Genomic DNA, 22,485 nt, shown 5'->3' on the forward strand with positions numbered 1-22,485 from the left:
TGATGCCCTGCTCATCACTATTGATGCCACACCCCTTACACTAACATCCGTAATGCCTATGGCCTTGCTGCTTATGAACACTACCTTTCCCCATGCCCAATGGATTCCAAACCTACAGCCTACTTCCTGGTCACCATGACCAACTATATCCTCACCCACAATTATTTCTCCTTCGAAGACATCACCTACAAACAGATCTTTGATATGGCAATGGGTACCTTCATGGCACCATCCTATGCCAACCTGTATGTGGGCCATCTAACACAATACTGTCTAACCACACAGAGTCTCAAACCTCTCACTTGGCTCAGATTCATTGATGACAGGTTCCTGATCTGGATGGAGGATGAGGACACCCTATCTGCATTCCTCCAGAACCTCAACACTTTCTTCTCCATTCACTTCACCTGGTCTTCCTCAACCCAACAAGCCACCTTCCTCAGTGTTGACCTCCACCTTAAAGATGGCTACATCAATTCCTCCTTACATATCAAACCTACCAACCACCAGCAGTACATCAACTTCGACAGCTGCTACCCATTCCATACCAAGCAGTCCCATCTACACAGCCTAGCCACCCGTGACTCACTGTTGCATCTGTAATGATGACCAGTTCCTCTTGAGGTATACTGAGGGTCGCAGTGAGACCTTCACAGACCATAATTCCCCTCCCAACCATGTATAGAAATAGATATATGCCTTATCCATCCAGTCACCCCCCCCCCCCCCCCCCACCACCTTCCAAAGTCCCACAATCTGGCCACAGAGGAGCATTGCCCTCATGACTCAGTACCTCCTAGGACTGGAGCAGCTGAATCCGTCAGAGTTTTGACTACCTCTCGTCGTGCTCTGATATGAGGAATGTCCTATCCAGTATCCTTCCCACCTCTCCGACAGTGGTATTCCATCACCCACTGAATCTACATAATATCCTTATCCATCCCTACACAACTCCTGCTCCTAACACCTTGCATCATGGCTCGTACTCCTGTGGTATATGTAAATGCAAGACCTGTCCTATACCACCTCCTGCCACCACCTTCTCCATTCTGGTCATAAGCATCACCTATTCCATTAAAGGCAGACTTACCTGTGAAACTGGTCATGTGATCTGCAAGCTAAGCTGCAACCACTGTGCTGCGTTCTATGTGGGCGTGACAATCAAGAGGCTGTCTGTCTGTATGGATGGCCACTGACGTACTGTGGTCAAGTAACACCTGGACCACCCAGTTGCTGAGCACAGTGCTTCACAGCCTGTGCCCTCTAGAGCCTTCCTACCAACATCAGATTTTCTGAATTATGCAAGTGAAAACTCTCCCTGCAGTATATCCTATGTCCCTGTAACCCTCCTCGCCTTGATCTTTGTTAGTCGTGTCCTTCATCCACTTATCTCCTCTGTTTTCACTCCAGCACTACACAGCTCTCCCCTGTTTCCACTCCAGCACTATACAGATCTCCATTCCACTACGCACCCACAGTCATTTTACTTGTCTTCTTTTGTGCTGCCCCCTCTCCTTGGCCCCTCCCTGACCTGCGTCTACTCTTCTGACTGCACCTAGCTGCCCTACTTTCTCTACATCTCATTCCTGTATGCTCCCACAAACAGCAATTTACTGTCCCCCACACCTATTCTGGTATCCCTCCCCCTCCCCATCCCAACATCCTCTTTACCTCCACTACCCAGACTGCTTTTCCCTTCATGCACAGCTGCTTGCACTTTGGCCAGGGCAGCCAGAAATGATTGTAATGTGTGTGTGTGTGTGTGTGTGTGTGTGTGTGTGTGTGTGTGTGTGTTTTGTCTAATTCAGAAGAAGGCCTTTTTGGCTAAAAGTGTACTTGTTTGACAGTCTTTTTGTTGTGCCTGTCTGTGACTCAGAATCTCTGCTCTGTGGTGAGTAGCTATCTATTCTTTATTATGAAGTTCTTGCTGGAAGTGAAAGAACCTATTCTGATAGATAGCCCAAAGGATGGAAGTACAAGACAAAGAGCTGAATAAAATGTGACAACATTGGCAAGGGGGAGAAATTGAATCAATGGACAATGACTTGTTACCTCAACAAGTGATGCAACACCACTGAGCAGACATGTGAAACTTGGGGAGACCTCATAGAAGATGGACTGAAGTGTGGTCTTATAGCTGATGGTCACTAGTTCCATGAAATGTAGAACAAGAAGAAAATATGGTGATAACTCCTTACTGGAAGAAATAGTTAAATCTTTTTGATGTGAGGATGGTCATTAGGTTAACTGGACAATTGCCGTAAAGGACTGTGTGTGTGTTCCACGGGGGCAACTAACTATGTTAAAAGGTGACTTTTTCCACTTTTGTTGTATTTATTTTAGTGGTTGATGACAAGTTTCTGCCTCTTAGGCCATTTTTAAGTGAGTTTCTGTATAAAGGAACACACACTACTTCACCTCCATGAATAGAAACACAATTATATGAATTTTCAGAAAGATTATAACTAACAGTAGAAAAATATACCATATGTATTGAAATGACATTGTCTTTAAATGTAAATTTTCTTTAGGTTTTCATTGATGTGTATGATATCTTTACATTTACATTTTAATAGGACACAAAATTTTATAAATATTAAATTGATCAATGAATAAAGTTAAGGAAGGGATGATACTTTCAGACAACTAAGATTATATATTTCTGTGGGTATTTGAAGAGAGTTAAAAAGAGTAAAGAATAAAAATATGAAAAATAAAAATGCAATAAAAATATTGTATGTGGTGATGTAAGAATAAAATTTAAACTTAATTTATTGTCAAGACTATTTTTGATTAACCATTAGCAGAACGTGAGTGAACTTTTCGAGAAGCTTTCGATTTTGGAGATCTGTTTGTTCATTAATAAGGTACCTGGTTGACTTTTTAAATGGCTGAAAATTTCAGTTTCTTCGAAGATATTCATTTTTTCCCTTTCATAGTAGAAATGGAGCTTCCCATTAATGTGTTTGGACATATGTTTGTTGTTTAAGAGATGTAATGCAAAGGTACTTGTATTGTTTTGTTTGATTTTATGTGCTCATTGAAAGATAATTTCCAAGAGTGATTGCCTATTGAACATGCAGGCCCCCAATAATGTGCAACTCAATGCCCATCCCACAATTTTGGTGGTGGGAATTATGGTAAATGTTTAGTGCATTGAGGAACATCGTTTATCACTACTAAGTGTGTACAGCAGTGAGTGAAAGCATTGTAATTTTGAGTGCTGATAGTTTCACAGGGTGAAATCTAATTCCGTGGTTATATTGTGTGGAAATTTGTTTGAAATTTTGTTGGAACTTCAGATTGCTTCCAAACAAGGATGACAGAAATTGTGTAGAATATCATGAACTCAACTGTGTGAAACTTTGCAAGGAAGGTGTTGATGCTGATTTTCCTTCGCAGTTGTCCTCCACCCAATGTCACGGGAACATTTGTAAGAAAGAACACATAACTTACAGTGCCAAGTTATCTATTGAGAAGAGCATCATTTTAGTTTCTTGTTGGATAAGACACTATAATGTACAAGGAACAGAATCTGAAACACAATTGTGCACAAACACTGTTTACTGTTTTTGCCAAGAAGTCTGTTACATCATGGTCGCGAATGAGAATGTTCCAGTCAGTGGACAAAACAATATTGTCGAAATAGACAAATCACATATCACTGCTAGGAAATACCAGACAGGATGGTCATTGAGAAATGAAGCTGAACATGTTTGAGCATTTGGTGGCATTGAAAGAGGATCTTGCAAGTGCATTATAGTTAAAAGTTTATTCAAGGGGGAAGAAAATTTTAGTTTCTCTGATAAAGCACTTTATATTGGCCAGTATGAAGGTGATAACAGAAGACTTTGTCATACAGCACTTAAAAACAGAAGGGTTTCATCATGAATTTGCGAACCATTCTGTTGAATTGGTGTCTTCGGACAGTCCAGCTTCCCATACACAGAACATCAAACGCTTATGTGAAAATCTATCAAATCATTGATAAAAAGAGATTGGTGTTCAGGAGATAGGGACAAACTCTACCTCTTCCGATACCTATATTTCACCAGCTTGAGGCTACGTGGAAAAATTGACCCTCATGTTACTCTCCCAATATTTCTGACTCACATAGCAAGAGTGTACCTAGGTTCTGAGAAAAAAGGACTGCTGTTGTTGGGCTATATAATTTTGTGTGGTTCACTGGCCTGGTGCAAGTCTTTCAATTGGATGCCATTGTGGTGACTTGGGTGTCCCTAACCATCCCCAGTTATCCAACCAGGGAAAGCGTACATACATTTCAATGTGGAATACGAACCACATATCATCTGGTGACTCCTCACAACGTTGAGAGGTGAAGGCTGTGTTAAAACGCGGACTGAAAAATCCAAGATGGAACTGGTATTCGATCCCGTGACCTCTGGGTTTTGAGTCAAGTGCTTTACTGTTAGACCACCAGACCAGGCTCTGCCAGTAGCTTATACAACACGAGGAATAGTGCATTAAGAAGATGTGGGAAGTTACCGTTTAAATTGTTTCCAAAAGTTTCTGCCAGTTTTCGTGATATGCAGTTCGCCACAACTGACACATCCAATTTGGTATATCCCTGGCTTATTAAATGGATTTGTTATATTGCTAGCGTGTCTTATAATATGACTAATATTATTTTCGATACAGACCTCGATTTTAAACAATGGAAAATTGAGGATGGAATGTAACAATACTAGGAAAAGGAAAGTTGCTGCTCACCATAAGTGGAGATGCTAAGTTGTGGATAGACACAACACAAAGACTATTTCAAATAAAGCTTTTGGGCAGTAAGGCCTTAGTCCAAAGCAGACAACAGACAAGTGGGCGCACACACACACACACACACACACACACACACACACACACACACAGGCGAGCGCACATCTGCAGTCTCAGGTAACTGAAACCACATTCAGCATCTCCGATGTATGGGGAGTAGCAAATTTCCTTGTCATAGTGTTGTTACAGACCTTAATTTTGATATTCATATTTTTAAAAGTTGTGACTATTTTGTCTGAAATGTTTCTGTGATAGGGCAGAACTACAAATTTAATCTTTTGCTTGCCTTTCTTTCTTTCGTTCTAAAGTTATTTAATTTGCATCTGACTTTTGCTTAACTTTCAGTTTCTGTGTGTACATTTGTTGAGTAAGGGATGTATGGTGTAAAATTATTTACTTTGGCTAAATTTTCTAGGACTGCCATTTCTTTGTTGATCTCATATTCATCAAGTTGAAAATATATTGATCTCTATATCTTTGATTGATAGCTTTTTATAGATTTCTGTGTGTAATGATTCTTTGCTGATTAATGTGTCTGTAGTGGCTGGTTTTCAACAATTTCCAAATTTGTGCTTATAATTTCCTCTCTTTATTGTAATGTTTAAACAATTAATACAGTTATTTATTTAACTTAATTTTATCCATTATAGTTGTTTCTGGAGCTACATTACCTCTTTTATTAGCTTCTTGCTCTGGAGAAACGGAACCATGATGAAATGCACTTTGTTTAAACTTTCTCTGCCTCGTATATTAATCCTATTGTCAAGTATTGCAGACCAATGAGCTCACTGGATGAATGAGGTGTTTGTAAACTTCCATTTTCATGTGTGAATTATATTTTCTGAGGATTCTTACAATTAATCTCAGTCTAGCATATTTGGTTTTCTTGTGCCCTTTTGCTGCTGTGGATGTGTGCTCTGCATTTCGTGCTGAGCATGACTTTGTTTTCGCTATACTGCTCGCCAAATGCTGGTACCTGTGCTGAGAGATGGCTTTCTAGCCACTGTAAAATACTTATGATCCAATTTTAGGAAAACTATTCACTAAAATATTTGGTTTTTGTACATTTTACAGTGTGATATCTTCGTTTGATAAAGGACTGAATTTCCGTTTGTTATTCATCATAGTTACTGTGCCGCACAGATTAAGTAAAACATTGCAAGAAATTTTAAGAGTTTGCAGAGGTAAAAATGCATTGCATAAACTTTGCGTATTGCTGATTTAAACTTGTATATTGCCGTGTAAGAAATGTTGATAAGATATCAGAATTTTTACTTAAAATTGAGAGCTGAGGAATATCTCATTTTGTTCTTGAGTTATTGGTTTTATATCCGGCAGATGGTTGTGCACGGCACACCCTGTTCTGTCCCCGAACATCAGGAATATGTTGTGAAACAATCGTTATATTTCATAAACAGTTCAAGATATTGAAACAAGGTCTTGCAAATTATTGCATGCAAAGAGACATTTATGTTGTATGGTAAACACTTGAAACTTTTGTATTCACTGAGGCATTGAAGTAACTCATCTGCAGCAGTGAGAGGTCAGTGAAGGGAAGTGGGTCATATGTACACATCAATAGTGCTTAAAGGAAAACCCAGAGGCTGCGTTTAAACACTTCGTCGGCACCTGGGTAGTGGCAGAGCATGACGAGATAACTCATCATCATGGTTGTGTTACCCTTTAAATTACTCTGGACACATGCTCCTAGGTATTCAACAGTTATGATTGTTTACAGTGTTTGATTTCCAACTGTATAATCAACAATAATAGATATTTATGCCTATTTATGTGCAGCACATTAAATTTGTTTATGTTGACGATCAGGTTCCAGTGTTGCAGATCTTACTGCATTTCATTACAGTTTTCTAGTGGGTTGGATTTCCTGCACACAACAGCATCATCTGCAAACAGTTTTACAGAGGTTCTGATGTTAACCAGCATATCATTTGTATATATTGTGATCTTAATATTTCTATATCACTGGGGTATTCCACAAAATTTAGTGTTTTACCAATTTAAGGCTTAGCATTTGAAACATTTGGAAGAGCAGTTGAGCGGAATGGACAGTGTCTTGAAAGGAGGATATAAGATGAACATCAACAAAAGTAAAACGAGGATAATGGAATGTAGTCGAATTAAGTCGGGTGATGCTGAGGGAATTAGATTAGGAAATGAGACAATTAAAGTAGTAACGTAGTTTTGCTATTTGGGGAGCAAAATAACTGATGATGGTCGAAGTAGAGAAGATATAAAATGTAGATTGGCAATGGCAAGGAAAGCGTTTCTGAAGAATAGAAATTTGTTAACATCGAGTATAGATTTAAGTGTCAGGAAGACATTTCTGGAAGTATTTGTATGGAGCGTAGCCATGTACGGAAGTGAAACATGAACGATAAATAGTTTGGACAGGAAGAGATTAAAAGCTTTCGAAATGTGGTGCTACAGAAGAATACTGAAGATTAGATGGGTAGATCACATAACTAATGATGAGGTATTGAATAGAATTGGGGAGACAACTTGACGAGAAGAAGGGGCCGGTTGGTAGGACATGTTCTGAGGCATCAAGGGATCACAAATTCAGCATTGGAGGGCAGTGTGGAGGCAAAAAATTGTAGAGGGAGACCAAGAGATGAATACACTAAGCAGATTCAGAAGGATGTAGGTTGCAGTAGGTAGTGGGAGATGAAGAAACTTGCACAGAATAGGATAGCATGGAGAGCTGCATGAAACCAGTCTCAGGACTGAAGACCACAACAACAACATGTTACTGTTTATTTTCATATTGATTTTCATGTTTAGTTGGATCTACAGTTATCACTATAATTCCATGTTTAGGTTCGCTGTTATGTTGATGAAGTTAACTTGGATAAAAATAGTGTAATCCTTACACTATTGCCTCATGGAGAAGCCAGTACTCATAAAAATATTAAATTTGGAACGGCTTACAACTTGGTGGTGAAAAGTGTCCAACCTGATGGCCTGCATGTAGCTGTTGAAGGAGTCAGTGCAGGTGAGTTACTGTTAATGATAAATTTTTACATGTTCTATTGTGTATGCCCTGTAAATTCGTAAAATATTTTCAGTTAGAATGATGGGTTCGTGTGGTTACCATTGAGGAAGTATAAAGTTTACATAAAATACTGCTGTACCAAAATTGAAAGAAATTTAGCAATTTCTCTGTGCATTTTGAAGCACCGTGGGTGGTAAGTGCACTGGTCTTGCAAACAGGAGTGATGTTTGAACCTTGATCCAACCATCCTGATTTAGTGACAAAACACCTACAGCCTAGCAACATTGGTTGGAGTGCTGACACATTATCTGCGTATCCAGTTACGCTGACAAGTGAAATGATGTATATTGGGGTGATATCAACCCATACTGCGTTGAAACTGGTTGCAACAAAATAAAATAAAATTGTAAGGGATGGCTGTAGGTGTTTTACTTTGTCACAGTAGTAAACAACCGTTGCCCCAAAGACCTCCTGCCAAAAGGATCGACACACACATAAAAAATCCTGATTTAGGTTTTCCATTGTTTCAAAAATCAGTTAAGATAACTGTTCTTTGAAATGGATATGTCCAATTTCCCTCATCATTCTTGACCACCACAAGCTTGTGCTCTGCCTCTAATGAAGTTGTTGGCTAGCAGATAGTGATGCAGCTGGATAAATGGCATGAGTTCATGATGAAACCAAATACCTTATATAAACAGTATGAGTATCAATTCTTTGATCACTGCTAATACAGAGCTCAGGAGCAGGAACTGCCTTTCCAACAAATATATGGCTCTATCTACCCACATGATCATCATTAATGTCTATCATTCCCGTTCAGTTTTTCCATTCAATATCTGACATTTCTTACTAGGGCTGTTGATAAAATATCAGTGTATCAATATTTTTTCCAAAAAATAACATTATATATCAGTGATATTTTTTCCACGATATGTCGATATCAAAATGGCAATATCGAACACCGAAAGTTTTATTTTATATTATATTTTTTGAAATTTCTGTTAGGTATTTGAAATTGTAGTAGAACATAATCTTATCCACTTTTTGAGCTTTCATCACGTCCAGTCTTTCTCTTTGACTGTGTGAAGAGAGTATAGTCACACAAAAAATATAAGTCCAAATGCTCTGAGAGGTGGCTGTGTGAATGGAATAACAAGATTCCCAATGTTGAGAAATAGTGCATCCATTGCAATACAAAGAAAACAATTTTTAATGCAACTAGTGTGCTATTTCTTTACATCAGCATTCTTTAAAAACAGTTGCTGTAAATGATGAACAAAATGCAACTGACGAGATTGATCTTCGCAGTGGGTGGAGACCTGTGAGGGGAAATGCTGATGTAATCGGCACTTGGTGCTGCCAACAGAAACTGCAATGTTTAACTTCACCACTCAGTTTTGACGCTACAGCTGCTAGGTCGCTGGCATTGACAGAAATGAAAAAACACGGAAATTGTCATAAAGTCTTCTGAACAAATGTGATTAAACAGAATGGCGGACACCTTTTATTGTGCCACTTAATTGGAGTTACCATTGTTAGCTAAGTGGTTATTGCCGTGCGTGAACATGCATAGTTTTCTTTCCAGTTCTTGCTTTAGGGGCGATAGGCAGGCTGCTATCTTGTACAGAATATGTAATAATAAATCAAGACTTAAAAGTGCAGCTCTGTAACTGGTATTATATTTACAGTGTGCATCCAATATTTGTATAAGTCAGTATACGGTGTTATTTTTTACATCGATACTTTTTCAAAATATCGAGGGTCGAAAATGATGTTTTTTTAAATCTCGAATATCAGTTTTCCGATATCTTATAAAATATCAACAATTCTGTCTTTATTTCTTCAGCATTGCATTCCTTTTACAATATTTTTCCCCTTTGTGATCTCTTCCAAAATTTTCCCAGTTGTTTTCCACCTATTGTAAGTAGTAAACTAAAACATAGGTCTGAGCTTTTTAGACCATTGTTGCTTAAATACATTCCTAGTGTGTGTGATCTAAGCTTTGTAGTGACTGTTTCTTAATATTTATACATCTTGGCATTTCTTTTTCATGTTTCTTTATTTTCGCAGTGAATGTTTTTTGTATGTCTTAAAGTGGTGAGTCAGTCATGGCTATTTCTTCCTTTATTTCTCCTCCTCCCACTCCTTTCCCTCTCTAGTTATTTTTTGTCATGTCTGTCAGTTGTGTTCCAATGGTTCCTGTTTCAGTGGCTGGTAATGTTAATCTTTCCAAAAGCCACTGAGAAGGGGCTTTTGTGGAATCTCTGGCATGGCAACCTTTGATGTGGTATAGATTATGTAGTTGCCATCTAAACTCATGATGGGAATTAAGTTCTTTATTTTGTGAGGCAGGTCAATCCTTTTCTATTTCAGCGTAGCACATTTTTATAGTGTCAACATTCATCTAGCTGAAAGTAACAGTATGTTCACTATGACATTTACCCCTCCTGCCATGTAAAATATTATCTCCTCTACAACCGAGGATTCAACTTTCTTCTAGCCCAGAATTCGTTTATAAATTTAGTGACATCAGGTGAATGATTCTGTGCTGGGGACAACCATGATTGGTTTGTATGTGGCAGATCTTTATGATCCTTGTGACTCAGGCCAAGTAAGGTGATGCTCAGGCAATAGACACAGTTCCTTCACCTATGTGAAATAAACTACAGTTTGGTGTTTCTCATATGCAATATCTTTGCTCATTATATTGCACTCTTGCCACCAGGGCAATGAGTGCTGTTTATAACATCACATGTGATTGTAGGATGGGTTGCATGCCATTTGTTCACTCTCTGTCTAAAATAATATGACAGCAAAAACATTGTGTTTCTTTTTTTTAAAATGTGGCTTTAGTATGCAGAAAGGAAATATGCCTCAGTAGGAATGATGATACAAAATGTAAGTACCAAATATGCATACAACAGAAGTTCTTTGGTAGTACAGTATTTGCAAATATATGCTTCACAACCTAATTTTCCCTATATCTCTTCCGAGTTAACTCTGTGTTTGTGCATTATACTTTTAGACACATAATTGAGTATATCAAGTTCATTGTATGTAATTAAAGAAAGAGTTTTAATCTGGAGCCAATAAAACATATATAATCAGTGAAGTTTGTTATTTCAGCGATACTTAGGAAACCACTAAACTTCTAACTTTTTTTCCAGCGGTTGAGGGGCTTGTGCCATTGCATCTTTTAAGTGACCACACTGGACTGTTACATCTGTTACTACAAACATTCCAGACAGGAGAAACTTTGCATAATGTGTTTTGTTGTGAGGAGGGTTTGCATCCGAAGTTCACCCTGAGGCAGTCACTTAATGATTTTTTCAATGTGAGTATGAGAATATAGCAAAGCCTTAAATGTTAATTACCACTGCATGTAGAGCTCACAGTGTGTCATATTTTCTATTATTGTTGTGTTCCTTCTGTAGTATTAATGCATAGATAAACCTATAATAGAAAGGAGATCAGTAAAACTTTTAGCATTCGTTTTCCAGTATACTTGGACAGAATTTGAGGTTGAAAACAAAGTTGAGATTTCTTTGTTGTATCTTCCTTTTTATTGCACTGGATCCAGTTGTGCTTATGCACAAACTATCATATTCTTTCAAGATTTATTCATTCTCGAGATAATCTAAAAGCCCAACTGATTGGTGGTTACAAAAGTATGACTAGCCATTGTGGATGATTTAATAGATAGAAAAATCACCATTCTGCTGAAAAGATACTACATTGTCAGCTGTAACTCACTGGTTCAGGAGTGCAATTTCATACTGACTGACACTATATAAGTATGGAGTGAGGTGGTCCAGTGATTAGCACAGTGGAATAGTATTTGGGAAGATGACAGTTGAAATTCCCATCAAGCAATCCAGATTTAGGTTTTCTATGATTTCCCTAAATTGCTTAAGGCAAATGGTGGGATGGTTCCTTTGAAAGAGCACAGACAACTTCCTTCCCTGTCCTTCCCTAATCCAAGTTTTTGCACCATCTCTAATGATCTCATTATTGACGTACATTAAACTTGGATCCCTCTGTAAATGTGTTGAAAATTGATGAAAGTTCTGAGATTCAATTTTATGCATAAGCTTCGTCTGGCCAGTTGTAAATTTCTTCACCTTCACCTTCACCTGCACTTGCACACTTCTCATTAGAGGACATTGTCAATACACTGTACACTGCTTGCCATTAAGGGCAGGTGTAGGGCAGAATTAAAAAAAAAAATCGTTTTTTTTTTATTGCGTAATTTATTTTATGAGAATAACATACCAAAGTTTCATAATTGAATTCTGGGTTGAAATATGTTTTAAAAATCCTTGTTTGGGCATCTGCGCTTGCCATGCCATCTCTTTCTATACTATCATCCGCACCTTCTCTACACTATAAATTTTTTGTCCATTAATTTTTTGTTCACACAATTGAAACGAGCTGCCGATGAGTCTAAAAGGTTGTGAGAAAGATAATATTTGCTTATTTCTTTGTTTAGAATTTGTTTTTTGATAGTGTGTGCTACAAACTTATTTCAGTTTTTAGTCTTGCATATATCAATCTTTTTTTTAATTTCTTGAAGTAGGTTGTAACAGTGGACACATATTCAAAGAAGTGAGGAAATGTCAAATTTCACATGTAAAATGTACAGGAAATTTAAATAACAGTGTTACAGTTGCCACTCCTCAGTGTGAAGAACAATTTTCGACAAAGTCACTGAGTTCATGGAAGAAGAAAATTAATGAAGGAATTAGTGATGCTGTGTGTAGTCCCAAAGACGAGTTTGCTGTGGATGTAGATACACTGACTTAGAATTACTTGCCAATATGATTAATGTTTCAAGTGTATGTGATAATTTGGCTCAAAGGGCACTGACAGAATTGGCGTTGCAAGTAATATACATATGTTGTGTAAAGTTTGTAAATATGATGTTCAGTTCAATGCTTCTGCTCTCCATGGGAAGATGTATGAGCCGAATACAATATTGTGTTAAACCATGAGATGCTTATGTGCGGGCAGAGACGACACACATTTGTTTTGTGGTTCAATGAACATGCCTGTACCAGTGATTAGATTCTGTGGTTGCAACAGAATACTCCTCAGTGCTCTTGAAGTTGAGTTTGAGGAGGGCATGAAAGCAGCCGTTGAGGAAGCTGTAGGTATTAACAGTGAGGGGGAAGAAGTACACTGTGTAGTGAAGACTGATCTGTGTGTCTCTTGTGATGGAAACTGGGTGAAGAGGGGCCATACATAACTTCATGGTGTGTCATCTGTTGGTGTGGGTGCAGGGAAAACCTTAGACTTTCAAGTAATGAGCAAATATTGCTCTCAGTGTAATGCAAGGGAGAACAATGATGGCAGTAGTGAAGAAGAAAGGTGGCAGCAGAAACACAATAAAGTGTGCAGCAAGAACTACCAGTGGTCAAGACGTGGGATGGAAGTAGCTGGCTTGAAACTAATATTCCAAAGATCAGTCGAACAGTATGGTGTTATTAGGTATGTGAAGGGTCTAGGTGATGGAGAGTTAGGACTGTTTTAGAGAGCAGTCCTTATGGCTCACAAACTAAAATTGAGAAACTGGAATGTGTGGGGCATGTTCAAAAGCGAATAGGAGGTAGATTTCCTAGATTGAAGAAAGAAATGAAAGACAAGAAATTAAAAGATGGAAAGCCACTGGGAGGTGTTAATAAAAAGACAGACAAGGAAATGTACATTTCACAAATATACTATGAAGAATCTATCAAGGATAACTTACATAGTGTGAAAACAATGCAGCAAGCCATGTGGGCAATATTCTTTCACAAACCTTCCACAGATGATTATAAACATTCCCTTTGTGACATATCATGGTGCATATATCGCCAGGCAGAAGCCAATGGAAAGCCATACATCCACCAATGTTGTTTGTCACTTGCTGATTTAGATGTTATAAAACCAACTTTCAGGTACCTAGCCAACCCTGAACTGCTGAAAAATGTGTTCATGGGAAAACACAGAATTCAAATGAGGGCTTCACTCACCTTATATGAGTGCTTGTCCAAAAAACAGTATTTGTGTCCTCAGTTGTTGTGAAGATAGCTGCTTGTGATACCTGACTAGTGTCCAGTAGTAGAAATGTAGGTAATATTGAGTGCCTGCAGAGACTAGGGTTCCACCCAGGTGCATTCACACTGAAGGCACTCAGAACCATCGATGAAGTGCAACTGGACAAAGCTAAGGCAGCAGAAGGAAAAAATGCAAAAGTTGGCTAAGCAAAGGAGGCAGAGGAAGAGAATGCTCCAGGAAGGCAAGAGAATAAAGATTATGGATAGGACAGCATTAGTCACTAGAGGTACATCAATATTGTCAAAAATTGAAGTAAAAACTTGAAATGCGAATAGCCGTAAACTGTACCTTTTTTCAGGAACCATCAAAGCTATCATCATGAAATTTGGCATAGTTCTTAAGAATTATTTACTAAATAATGCTGTGCAGCACTTTTCTCTTATCTTTTCACTGAGAAAAGTTCTCCTTTAATATTGAGGGAGGGGGGGGGGGGGGGAGAATGAATCATCAGTCTCGGTTAACGCAAAACTGAAAAATTAATTTCAAAGCAGTTGTGACCTTTAACAAAAATCTGTTTCACATATTTTATTAGCCTCTTATGCAGATGTAAACTGCGAAATTCCAGTTTTATTGCTTGATTAGTTTATGAGAAAAGGTACATTAAAGGATCAATGGTAATTAAAAACTTAGATCCGTATAAAGTATATGTCAATAGGCATTTTCAAATAAAAATGGCACAGAATATCAAGGATTATGTTGTACATAGTACTCTCATGTTTTACTATTTTAGCTGTAATATTTTTGGAGATATATATGTTTAAGTATAAGAATGACTTTTGCCCTATCTCTGTCCTTAACACTATTGTGTCTGCACAACATAGTAGGAATAGTACATGATTACTTTTTGTATATTTGGGGACATACAGCATGTACAGTTCATTATACAGAGCAGCCACCTCTGGCATACAGCTCTAACCTGACTCCAATGAGTCAAAGTGAGCTTGGATGATAGATATGGGTGTGTCATTATATATACATACGTACATACCATGATGCATATATGTTCAGGGAGAAGCCAATGGAAAGCCATACATCCACCAATATGGTGGATGAATATTATGAAAACTAACAATTTACAGTGATGGATCCCTGACTAGAAATGGAGGAGAGAAGGTCCTGTGAACATGTGTCCAGAAATACATTGTTGCTGTGGTAGATGGTGCTGACAAATGAAGTTCCTATGACTATGGCCATGGGTTCCTTTTGTGTTGGAGGTTGTGTGATTGATACAGCAGACTGTAAGCAGCAGAATGGTCTAGTATTAACATCAGGAACAAGCCAAGATAGTGTCTGTGTATGGCCAAGCAGGTGGAAACAATCAAGAGGCAGCATGGCTCTAACAAAACAAGAATCCTCACAGACACTAAACCACTTCTCACAACAAGTCAAGCCATTTTTGGGCCTTTGTGTGGTCATTGGTCTTTTAAGGCAGATGAATGTGGAGGTAGTTGGTGGACTGTGCATATACTAGATTTGGAGGACTGAGTTCTGCTACAGGATATTGAGCCAAACCCTAGTGCAAACTCTAGGAAAGGAAAGATTTTGTCGATGTCTTTTGCACCAAGACCATCACAATTGTGGAATTTCTGTCATCAGTCCTCTTTACTGACGAAGCAACCTTTACCGGAACTGTTATTATCGATCTACATAATCGTCATTTGTGGGCGCCTGACAACTCTTGGGGAATGGTTGAGGCACTTCATCAGCATCAGTACACCATCAGTGCGTTGGCAGGGATTGTGTGCAACCACATACTTGGATCATTTATTATTCCGCAATGCCTCAATAGAGGAACTACCTGAACTTCCTGCTGAATACTCCGTCTGGGCTGCTTGAGAATATGTCTTTGGCAGTAAGACAGGTTATGTGGTTTCTGCATGATGGAGCACCAGCCCACTTGTGCATTACAATTTATCGACACATCGTCATCATCATCTTCCCTGGACATTGGATGGGACATAGAGGCTCTGTAGCATAGTCTGCTAGACCACTGGATTTAAACCCCCTAAATTTTTCCCTCTAAAGTCATCTGAAAAGTATTGTGTATGCTGAACCAGTTCCTGATGTGCAGACCGTTCAACAGTGTGTTCACGATGCCTGCGACACTATTTGGAGAGAGGCCAGAATATGCGAAAGAGTGTGGCAATCTATTGTGCAATGTGTGAACATGTGTGTTGCATCCCATGGTAGCAACTTTGAACTACTGTTGTGAAATGGATGTGATGCAGATCTGTATTGTTTTCGAGGGTGACCTTTCGTCATTGCACTCACACTGTCAATTTTTGGACACACATTTTTATAGGACCTTTTTTCCACCATTTCCAGTGAGGAATCAGACCCTGAAGTTTGTTAGTTTTATTATTAATGTTCACCCCCTATGAAGTGACAGTCATGCAGCAACCCTTGAGAAATAGTTGACAATGGAGAAAGTGCTGAAGAGAGCAGTAGTCTAACACCCTCTGGGTAGTGTTAGGCCAGGACATCACAGGCAATGTGTAGTATTGTATTTTTTTGCTGGAAGACAATGTCGTGGTGACCTCAGAGGGATGGAACAGTAATGGCTACTGTCCATAGTACTTACTATGCAAACCATAGTTGATGGAGAACAGGTCAGAGATAGTCAGACTGCATGTTCCAGACACACCTTGCTCCTGCTGAGGTGCCGCTGTGGTGAACATGTCACATGGAGCTGCCTGCTGACACAAGATTGCTTGTAAATACCAGGGCCTGACACTTGGCAGTCAGTCCCTTGCTAAGCTCTGAAACCTTTAGTTATGCATCATTAAACGGTAGAGTTATGTGTCTTACATTTGTGATTTGAATTGCTTCCTAGACTGTAGTATACTCTTAATACGCCTTTGCTACACTCTGTACATGTTTTTATTAGCAGTTCACTTTGAGAGCTCTACTGTCATCAACCACAATAACTGCCTGTTTTCTTACACCTATCTCTGCATTACCGCCCATGCAAGTGATCATAAGCAGTGTTCCAGCTGTCCAGAGTAGGACAGGAAAATGGCTATGGGAACTTGCTCACTGTACAGCTATTCCAGGAGAACAGGAATCCTTAGTTAGTAAAATTGTGGTAGCAACAGGTGCACATGCAACAGCAACAGCCCAAAAACAGACCGAGCGAGGTGGCGTGGTTGTTAGCACATTGAACTTGCATTCGGGCGGACAACGGTTCAAATCTACATATGGATTTCCTGATTTAGGTTTTCTGTGGGTCCCCTAAATCACTTCAGGCAAATATCGGAATGGTTCCTTTGAAAGGCCTGAACCGATGGGATTGATGACCTCGCTGTTTGGTCGCCTCCCCTGAATCGAACAACCAAGAAAAACAGTGGGAATTCCACCAGTGATAGTAGCCTGCTGTTACAACAGCTTTAAAACCAACAGCATTCGACAGCTGCAGTTTCATCGCCTCTCTGAATGCCATCTGCTTCCTTCAATGATGCAAACAAGAGTTGGGAGATCTGTTTACATAATTTTGTTATTCACTGCAAGGCAAACCAAATGAGCGGCTCTGAATGTCAGTGTACCCTCTTATTACCTGCTATTAGTATAAACTGTACAAAATGGTAAAAAAGCTATGCCCACTCTCTAAGCCTAGTAATTTGAATTTTTCTGATTTTTGTGGTTTTCTGACTAACTGTTATGATTGCCAAACCCATGTTTTTACAACTAGGCTCAAGTTCAGTTGATGTCTTAAGCAATGTAAGCAATCCTATGCACCATAGGCTGCTAACTAATAAGGCTTGGCACAGAGATATGATTTTTCCTGTAGTCAGCATGGTAAATCATATGTGGTATCCATAATCCATAATGTTGTTATGTCATACCATTCTGAGCAGTGATTTAAAAGTTGACAAAGCTCACACAATAACTGCATCAGTGCAAGCTATGTTTCCTCTGGTGTTGACAGTGTCAGTAGTATTAATCACTGTTGTGCTCCACGGTTGACTTATGACTTCCAAGTGTTGTCGTCATACAATTTACTGAACATACTTCCATCCGTAGTCCGGCAACTTGGGTTTCAGTGGTTAGTGCTGTAGTTGGTGACTCACTGCCCTCTTCGTTGGTAGAGGTGCGAAAACAGAAGTGCTTTTCTTCACCGGTAGTGTGTCCTAAAGTGAGCAGGGGCTCATGTAACAGTTTCATTCCCATCATTGTCAGTGTGGCCCAGTAAAGTCTGTACCATCAAGCTTTATCCAGATTGTGGTCCTGATAGGAAAGGCATCATTGCCATTTGTGTGACATCACCCGTTTTGCATGCCGCAAACCGTGGCACCCAGCAAGTGCCTCCTCAGCGATCATATGTCAACAGCTTCAAATGTTAGTGTGCTGACAGTGGATTTTCAGTTGGTCAAAGGCACAGCTATATCTCTGATAAATGAGGACATGTACTGGCACAATGGTCTCGACATATGAAGTCCTCTCGGTTTAGAGGGCTGACATACATTGAGGGACATTCATTGAGGGACAATATTTTTCAAAGAAATAGTTCTCACTTACACCTACTTTCAGTTGCCTGATGATGATCAGATGAAGCAGCTGTTTTGTGGTTAATATGCCATCCAGCATGTATTGTTGTAACACCTAAACATGATGTGTTTTCCTGCTCTCAGATGCAGTGTTTGACTGGCATGAAGCGCTGTATTTTTCCCAAAGCAAAAATCAGTGACAACCTCTCGATGAATTCCAGATTATGATAGGCAAAGTGGCAGCATAAACATGCTGTAATCCACTATTCTGCAGGGTGTTGTGCCATACTGCATTGTTGGCCAGAGCATTTGCATAAAGGCACTGACCTGACATGGTGCACCTGTTTTCATTGTGGCATATGTATAGTCATTACTCCCACACTCCACTCCTCCCACTGCATGCTGGGGAATGTACAGATTGAAGGCAATAGTGTGGTGTGGAGTACTGGGCTCTTGCTGCCACAGCCACAGTACGTCCCGTCCGGAACTGCTAGACCTGTGCAACCTACGTCGACATAAGTCAGTCCCACCACATGGTCACGCCCTGACCAACCACCAGCAAAGAGTTCATGTTGATTTCATCAGTCTGTTCTGAGGAGCAATGTGTTTGCTGGTTGTCACACCCTCTCTAACTTTTCCTATGTGACAGAGATGGTTACTACCACCAACACCACCACTGTCACAGCTGTTACTGCCTATACCCCTCCCTTCATATCTGCAATACAAGAGACACCCTTCACCCTAGTTTCTGACAATGCCCATTGGTTCATGGCATCTATGTTTCATGATTTTTGTCAATACAATGGCAATGAGCATGTGACCACTGTCTCTTTCCATCCTGCCTCCAATTCAGATGCCAAGCAGTTGGTCAGGACCTTCAAGAAACATGTGCACAAAATAATGGTAACAGACAACTCTGATGACACAATCACCAGCTACCTTGCCACCTACTGGTCCCTCTCCGTCAGTGAAATACCCTGGCTGAAATTTCATGCAGGCACAGATCCTGCACTTTCTATGAGCTGCTGCAGCTGGCTCAGTGGAGCCACCATCTGTGCACACAGCCACATTACTACACAGATTTCCACATCTGGACTATTACTTCCAGGCAGAAGCTCATGCGAATCCAAGGTCTTGTCATTGGCAAATGTTTGATGTTGCAGCCGGCCAGAAGCATGTGGCCATGCATCCTTATACATGTTGTGGCTCCTGCCTCCCCCCCCCCCCCCTCCCCTCCCAGACATCCTTTCCCTTCAAAAATCGTTGATTGGGTCAGATCCCCACCATTGTGCCTTGGACATTCCTGTCCGTTACTGCCACAACCTTGTGTTTGGCATCAACAGGTGGTTGACAAGACCAGCACATGGAGCTGAGGATGGAGGAGCCATTTTCCCCCTAGGCCACTTTTGGCTACCACCAACTCCAGTGACACCCCCACAACACGAAAACAGCGGTAGTTCATTTTCAGACTCAGGTGCCACTGCAGACCAAATTTTTGTCCCCATATCCTACATGGCTGGCACCCACTGCCCTGCATACAGGATCAAACTGTGCCCCAGGATTCATTGATCAGTCAGAGATTCAGAAATATTCCTGACTGTCTGCATTTTGAGAAAACTTGTAAAAAATATTTGTCATCACTGGACATGTAAGTAAGTGATCAAATATTGGAGCTCGGCTCTCAGATGCGCATTCTTCAGTGCACAGCAAAGAAATAAGTGTATACGCATTAGAGTAGCTCTTATTTTTCTGATTTTGAAGCTCCCTTCTTCCTTTCCTATTAAGCCCAAATTACATACAGCTCATTTTTGAGTTCCATTCCCTTTTATTGTTTTTGCTAATTCCCCATGGCCCACCTCCCCGTCCCTCTCCACACACACACACACACACACACACACACACACACACACACACACCACTTATGGGGATTAACTTTATGTTTCCATAGAAACGGAACTCTAACTAGCTTTGTCGTATATTATATTATGGTAGCTGTACTATAGCAGCAGATTTGTCTGATTTCTGCCGATGTTAGTAGATATCTGTACAAAACATATTTATATTGTATAATTAATGGAGTTGGCCTAGAGTTTTATATGACTTTTGGTATGTTTTCATTTACAGTGGTGGGCATCAAGAACTGATAACACTGTTGGTTGGGAAGCACTTGAGAAAGATCTTATTGTGCCAAGTGTTGTCACTAAAGTTGAAGAAAAAGGCGTTAGTGTACAGCTTCTGTTTCCAGGCATACACAGCAATTTCTTTATCCCTGTTAAGGTAAGGACCTACATCTCTATCTATGCTCTCTGAACCACTGCAACTGCTTTATCGTATCCCATTCATGTGTGAAAAGTGGGAAGAATGATTGCTTCACACCTCTGTATGTGCTGTAATTAATCTGGTCTTGTCCTCATGATCCCTGCAGGAATGGTATATTTCTAGTATATATCTAGCTGCTCATTGACACTTTATAAATAGATTTGATGGGATGGCTTGTATCTGTCTTCAAGTGTCTGCTACTACAAGTTTTGTCAGTGTTTCTGTGGTGCTTTCACATGGGTCAGATAAACTCGTAACTGTTTGTGTTGCCCTTTGTATAAATGCAGTATCCGCTGTGGGTCTTATTTGGTATCGAGCTCACACACTTGAACAATATTCTCTTTCTTGTATTCTGTTGGTTGAAATATGTTTGGCACAAGGTATTTCATGATTGCCATTACCATGTGAAATTCCAATATCAAGTCCGTAACAAGTATTTGTATCTAGATGTAGATGTAGATGTTCTATAACTAGACTGATTATGAACTAATGAATTGGTAAATTAAATATGGGAGTGAAACAAATAACAAGATGCATATGCAAACAAGAAAGAAAATCAAATAGAAAACTACGTGTGGGCAAGATATGAATGAGTGAGGGGACAAGGAATGAAAGTAAAATGGAGCAGAGGGAAAAAGAGGAAGCAAAAAATGGGGAAGGAAAAAAATAAACACGCTAAAGAAAGGGATAAGTGAGTAGCCCAGATGCAAAAGCCACTAACTGCATGCTAAGCGAAACTGAGATAAAGGGAAAACTTTTCACATCCGAACTATTAAAGTTAAAGACTTCCTTTCTTTTTTTGCAGTCGTGTTTTATATGCTAAAATAATGAGTGAAACATTGACTTAGCAGTTTTTGCATGCAATTCATGCAGTTAGTGGGTTTTACAAACATACAAATTCAATTGTGAAATAAACATTCTGTGTGTAAAACCCACTATTCAGTGATATGTCAGGAATGACAGGAGGAAGGAATTTAATTACTGTAAATATAAAGAGAATACAAACCTACAAAACTGGTATGTAAAAATGTGAGATATTATTTTACCAGGAGAAACTGACATGTTTGATGTCAAAAAGAGAACAAAAATGAATGTTCAACATTAGGTTTAAGAAAGAAAAAAAAAACAAAAAAACAAAAAAAAATACACTACTGTGCTGTTGACATTACAAGGTATTGTAGAAAATAAAATAAGCTCCAAATTGCTTCTTAGTAAAACAATGACAAAATTTTAGAAATTAAATAATTGGCGGAAAGTTGCATCATAGCTAAAACAGTGACAAAAAGGCTAGAAAGTGAAATTGGGTGAAAATTGCTTTTAAGTGCCATCGACCTCAACATTGTCCATAAACTCAAAATCGGTTCCAGCTTCTACCTTGTTCTGAGGATTGGCAGTGACTGGTGTGACTCGGGGAGTGACTTTCTGCCCTTCAAACATGTCGGTGTAGAAATTGAGTTTGTAATTGGTTGCTCAGTCTTCAATACTTTGAAGCCCCAAAAGCTTTTTGACTTCTCCAAGTTTCGCTTCTGGAAGTTCTACACCGGCTGTGATTGGTGTTGGTCCATTTGCATTGTTGAAACTTTTTGCCTCCTTCAAAATGGTCTTCCCCTCCCCATCTTCAAAACTGTAGGAGGGCTCTCCACAAACTAGATAAATCTTCTTGTTTTTGCTTTTCGTGAACACAATTTTTGTGGCTTTTTAATTTTTGTGGCTTTATGAACCTTGAAGTACCAGTAACTTTCGCTGAGCCTTTTGTGTATTCTTTCCACTCTTGAGCAG

The 22,485-nt window shown here is 39.4% G+C and overlaps 1 protein-coding gene across 2 annotated transcripts in view; it reads left to right on the forward strand.

The window, feature by feature from the left end:
- Positions 1 to 22,485, forward strand: part of LOC126354287 (protein RRP5 homolog) — a 172,636-nt gene that overhangs the window by 54,521 nt on the left and 95,630 nt on the right. For both annotated transcript variants that reach the window (XM_050003831.1, XM_050003832.1), the window contains 3 exons: positions 7,630 to 7,804; positions 10,975 to 11,141; positions 20,512 to 20,664. In XM_050003831.1, the coding sequence (XP_049859788.1) occupies positions 7,630 to 7,804; positions 10,975 to 11,141; positions 20,512 to 20,664 (495 nt within the window). The remainder of the gene's footprint in view (positions 1 to 7,629; positions 7,805 to 10,974; positions 11,142 to 20,511; positions 20,665 to 22,485) is intronic.

Source organism: Schistocerca gregaria, chromosome 3, assembly GCF_023897955.1.
Source record: "Schistocerca gregaria isolate iqSchGreg1 chromosome 3, iqSchGreg1.2, whole genome shotgun sequence".
Taxonomy (NCBI): Eukaryota; Metazoa; Arthropoda; class Insecta; order Orthoptera; family Acrididae; genus Schistocerca; species Schistocerca gregaria.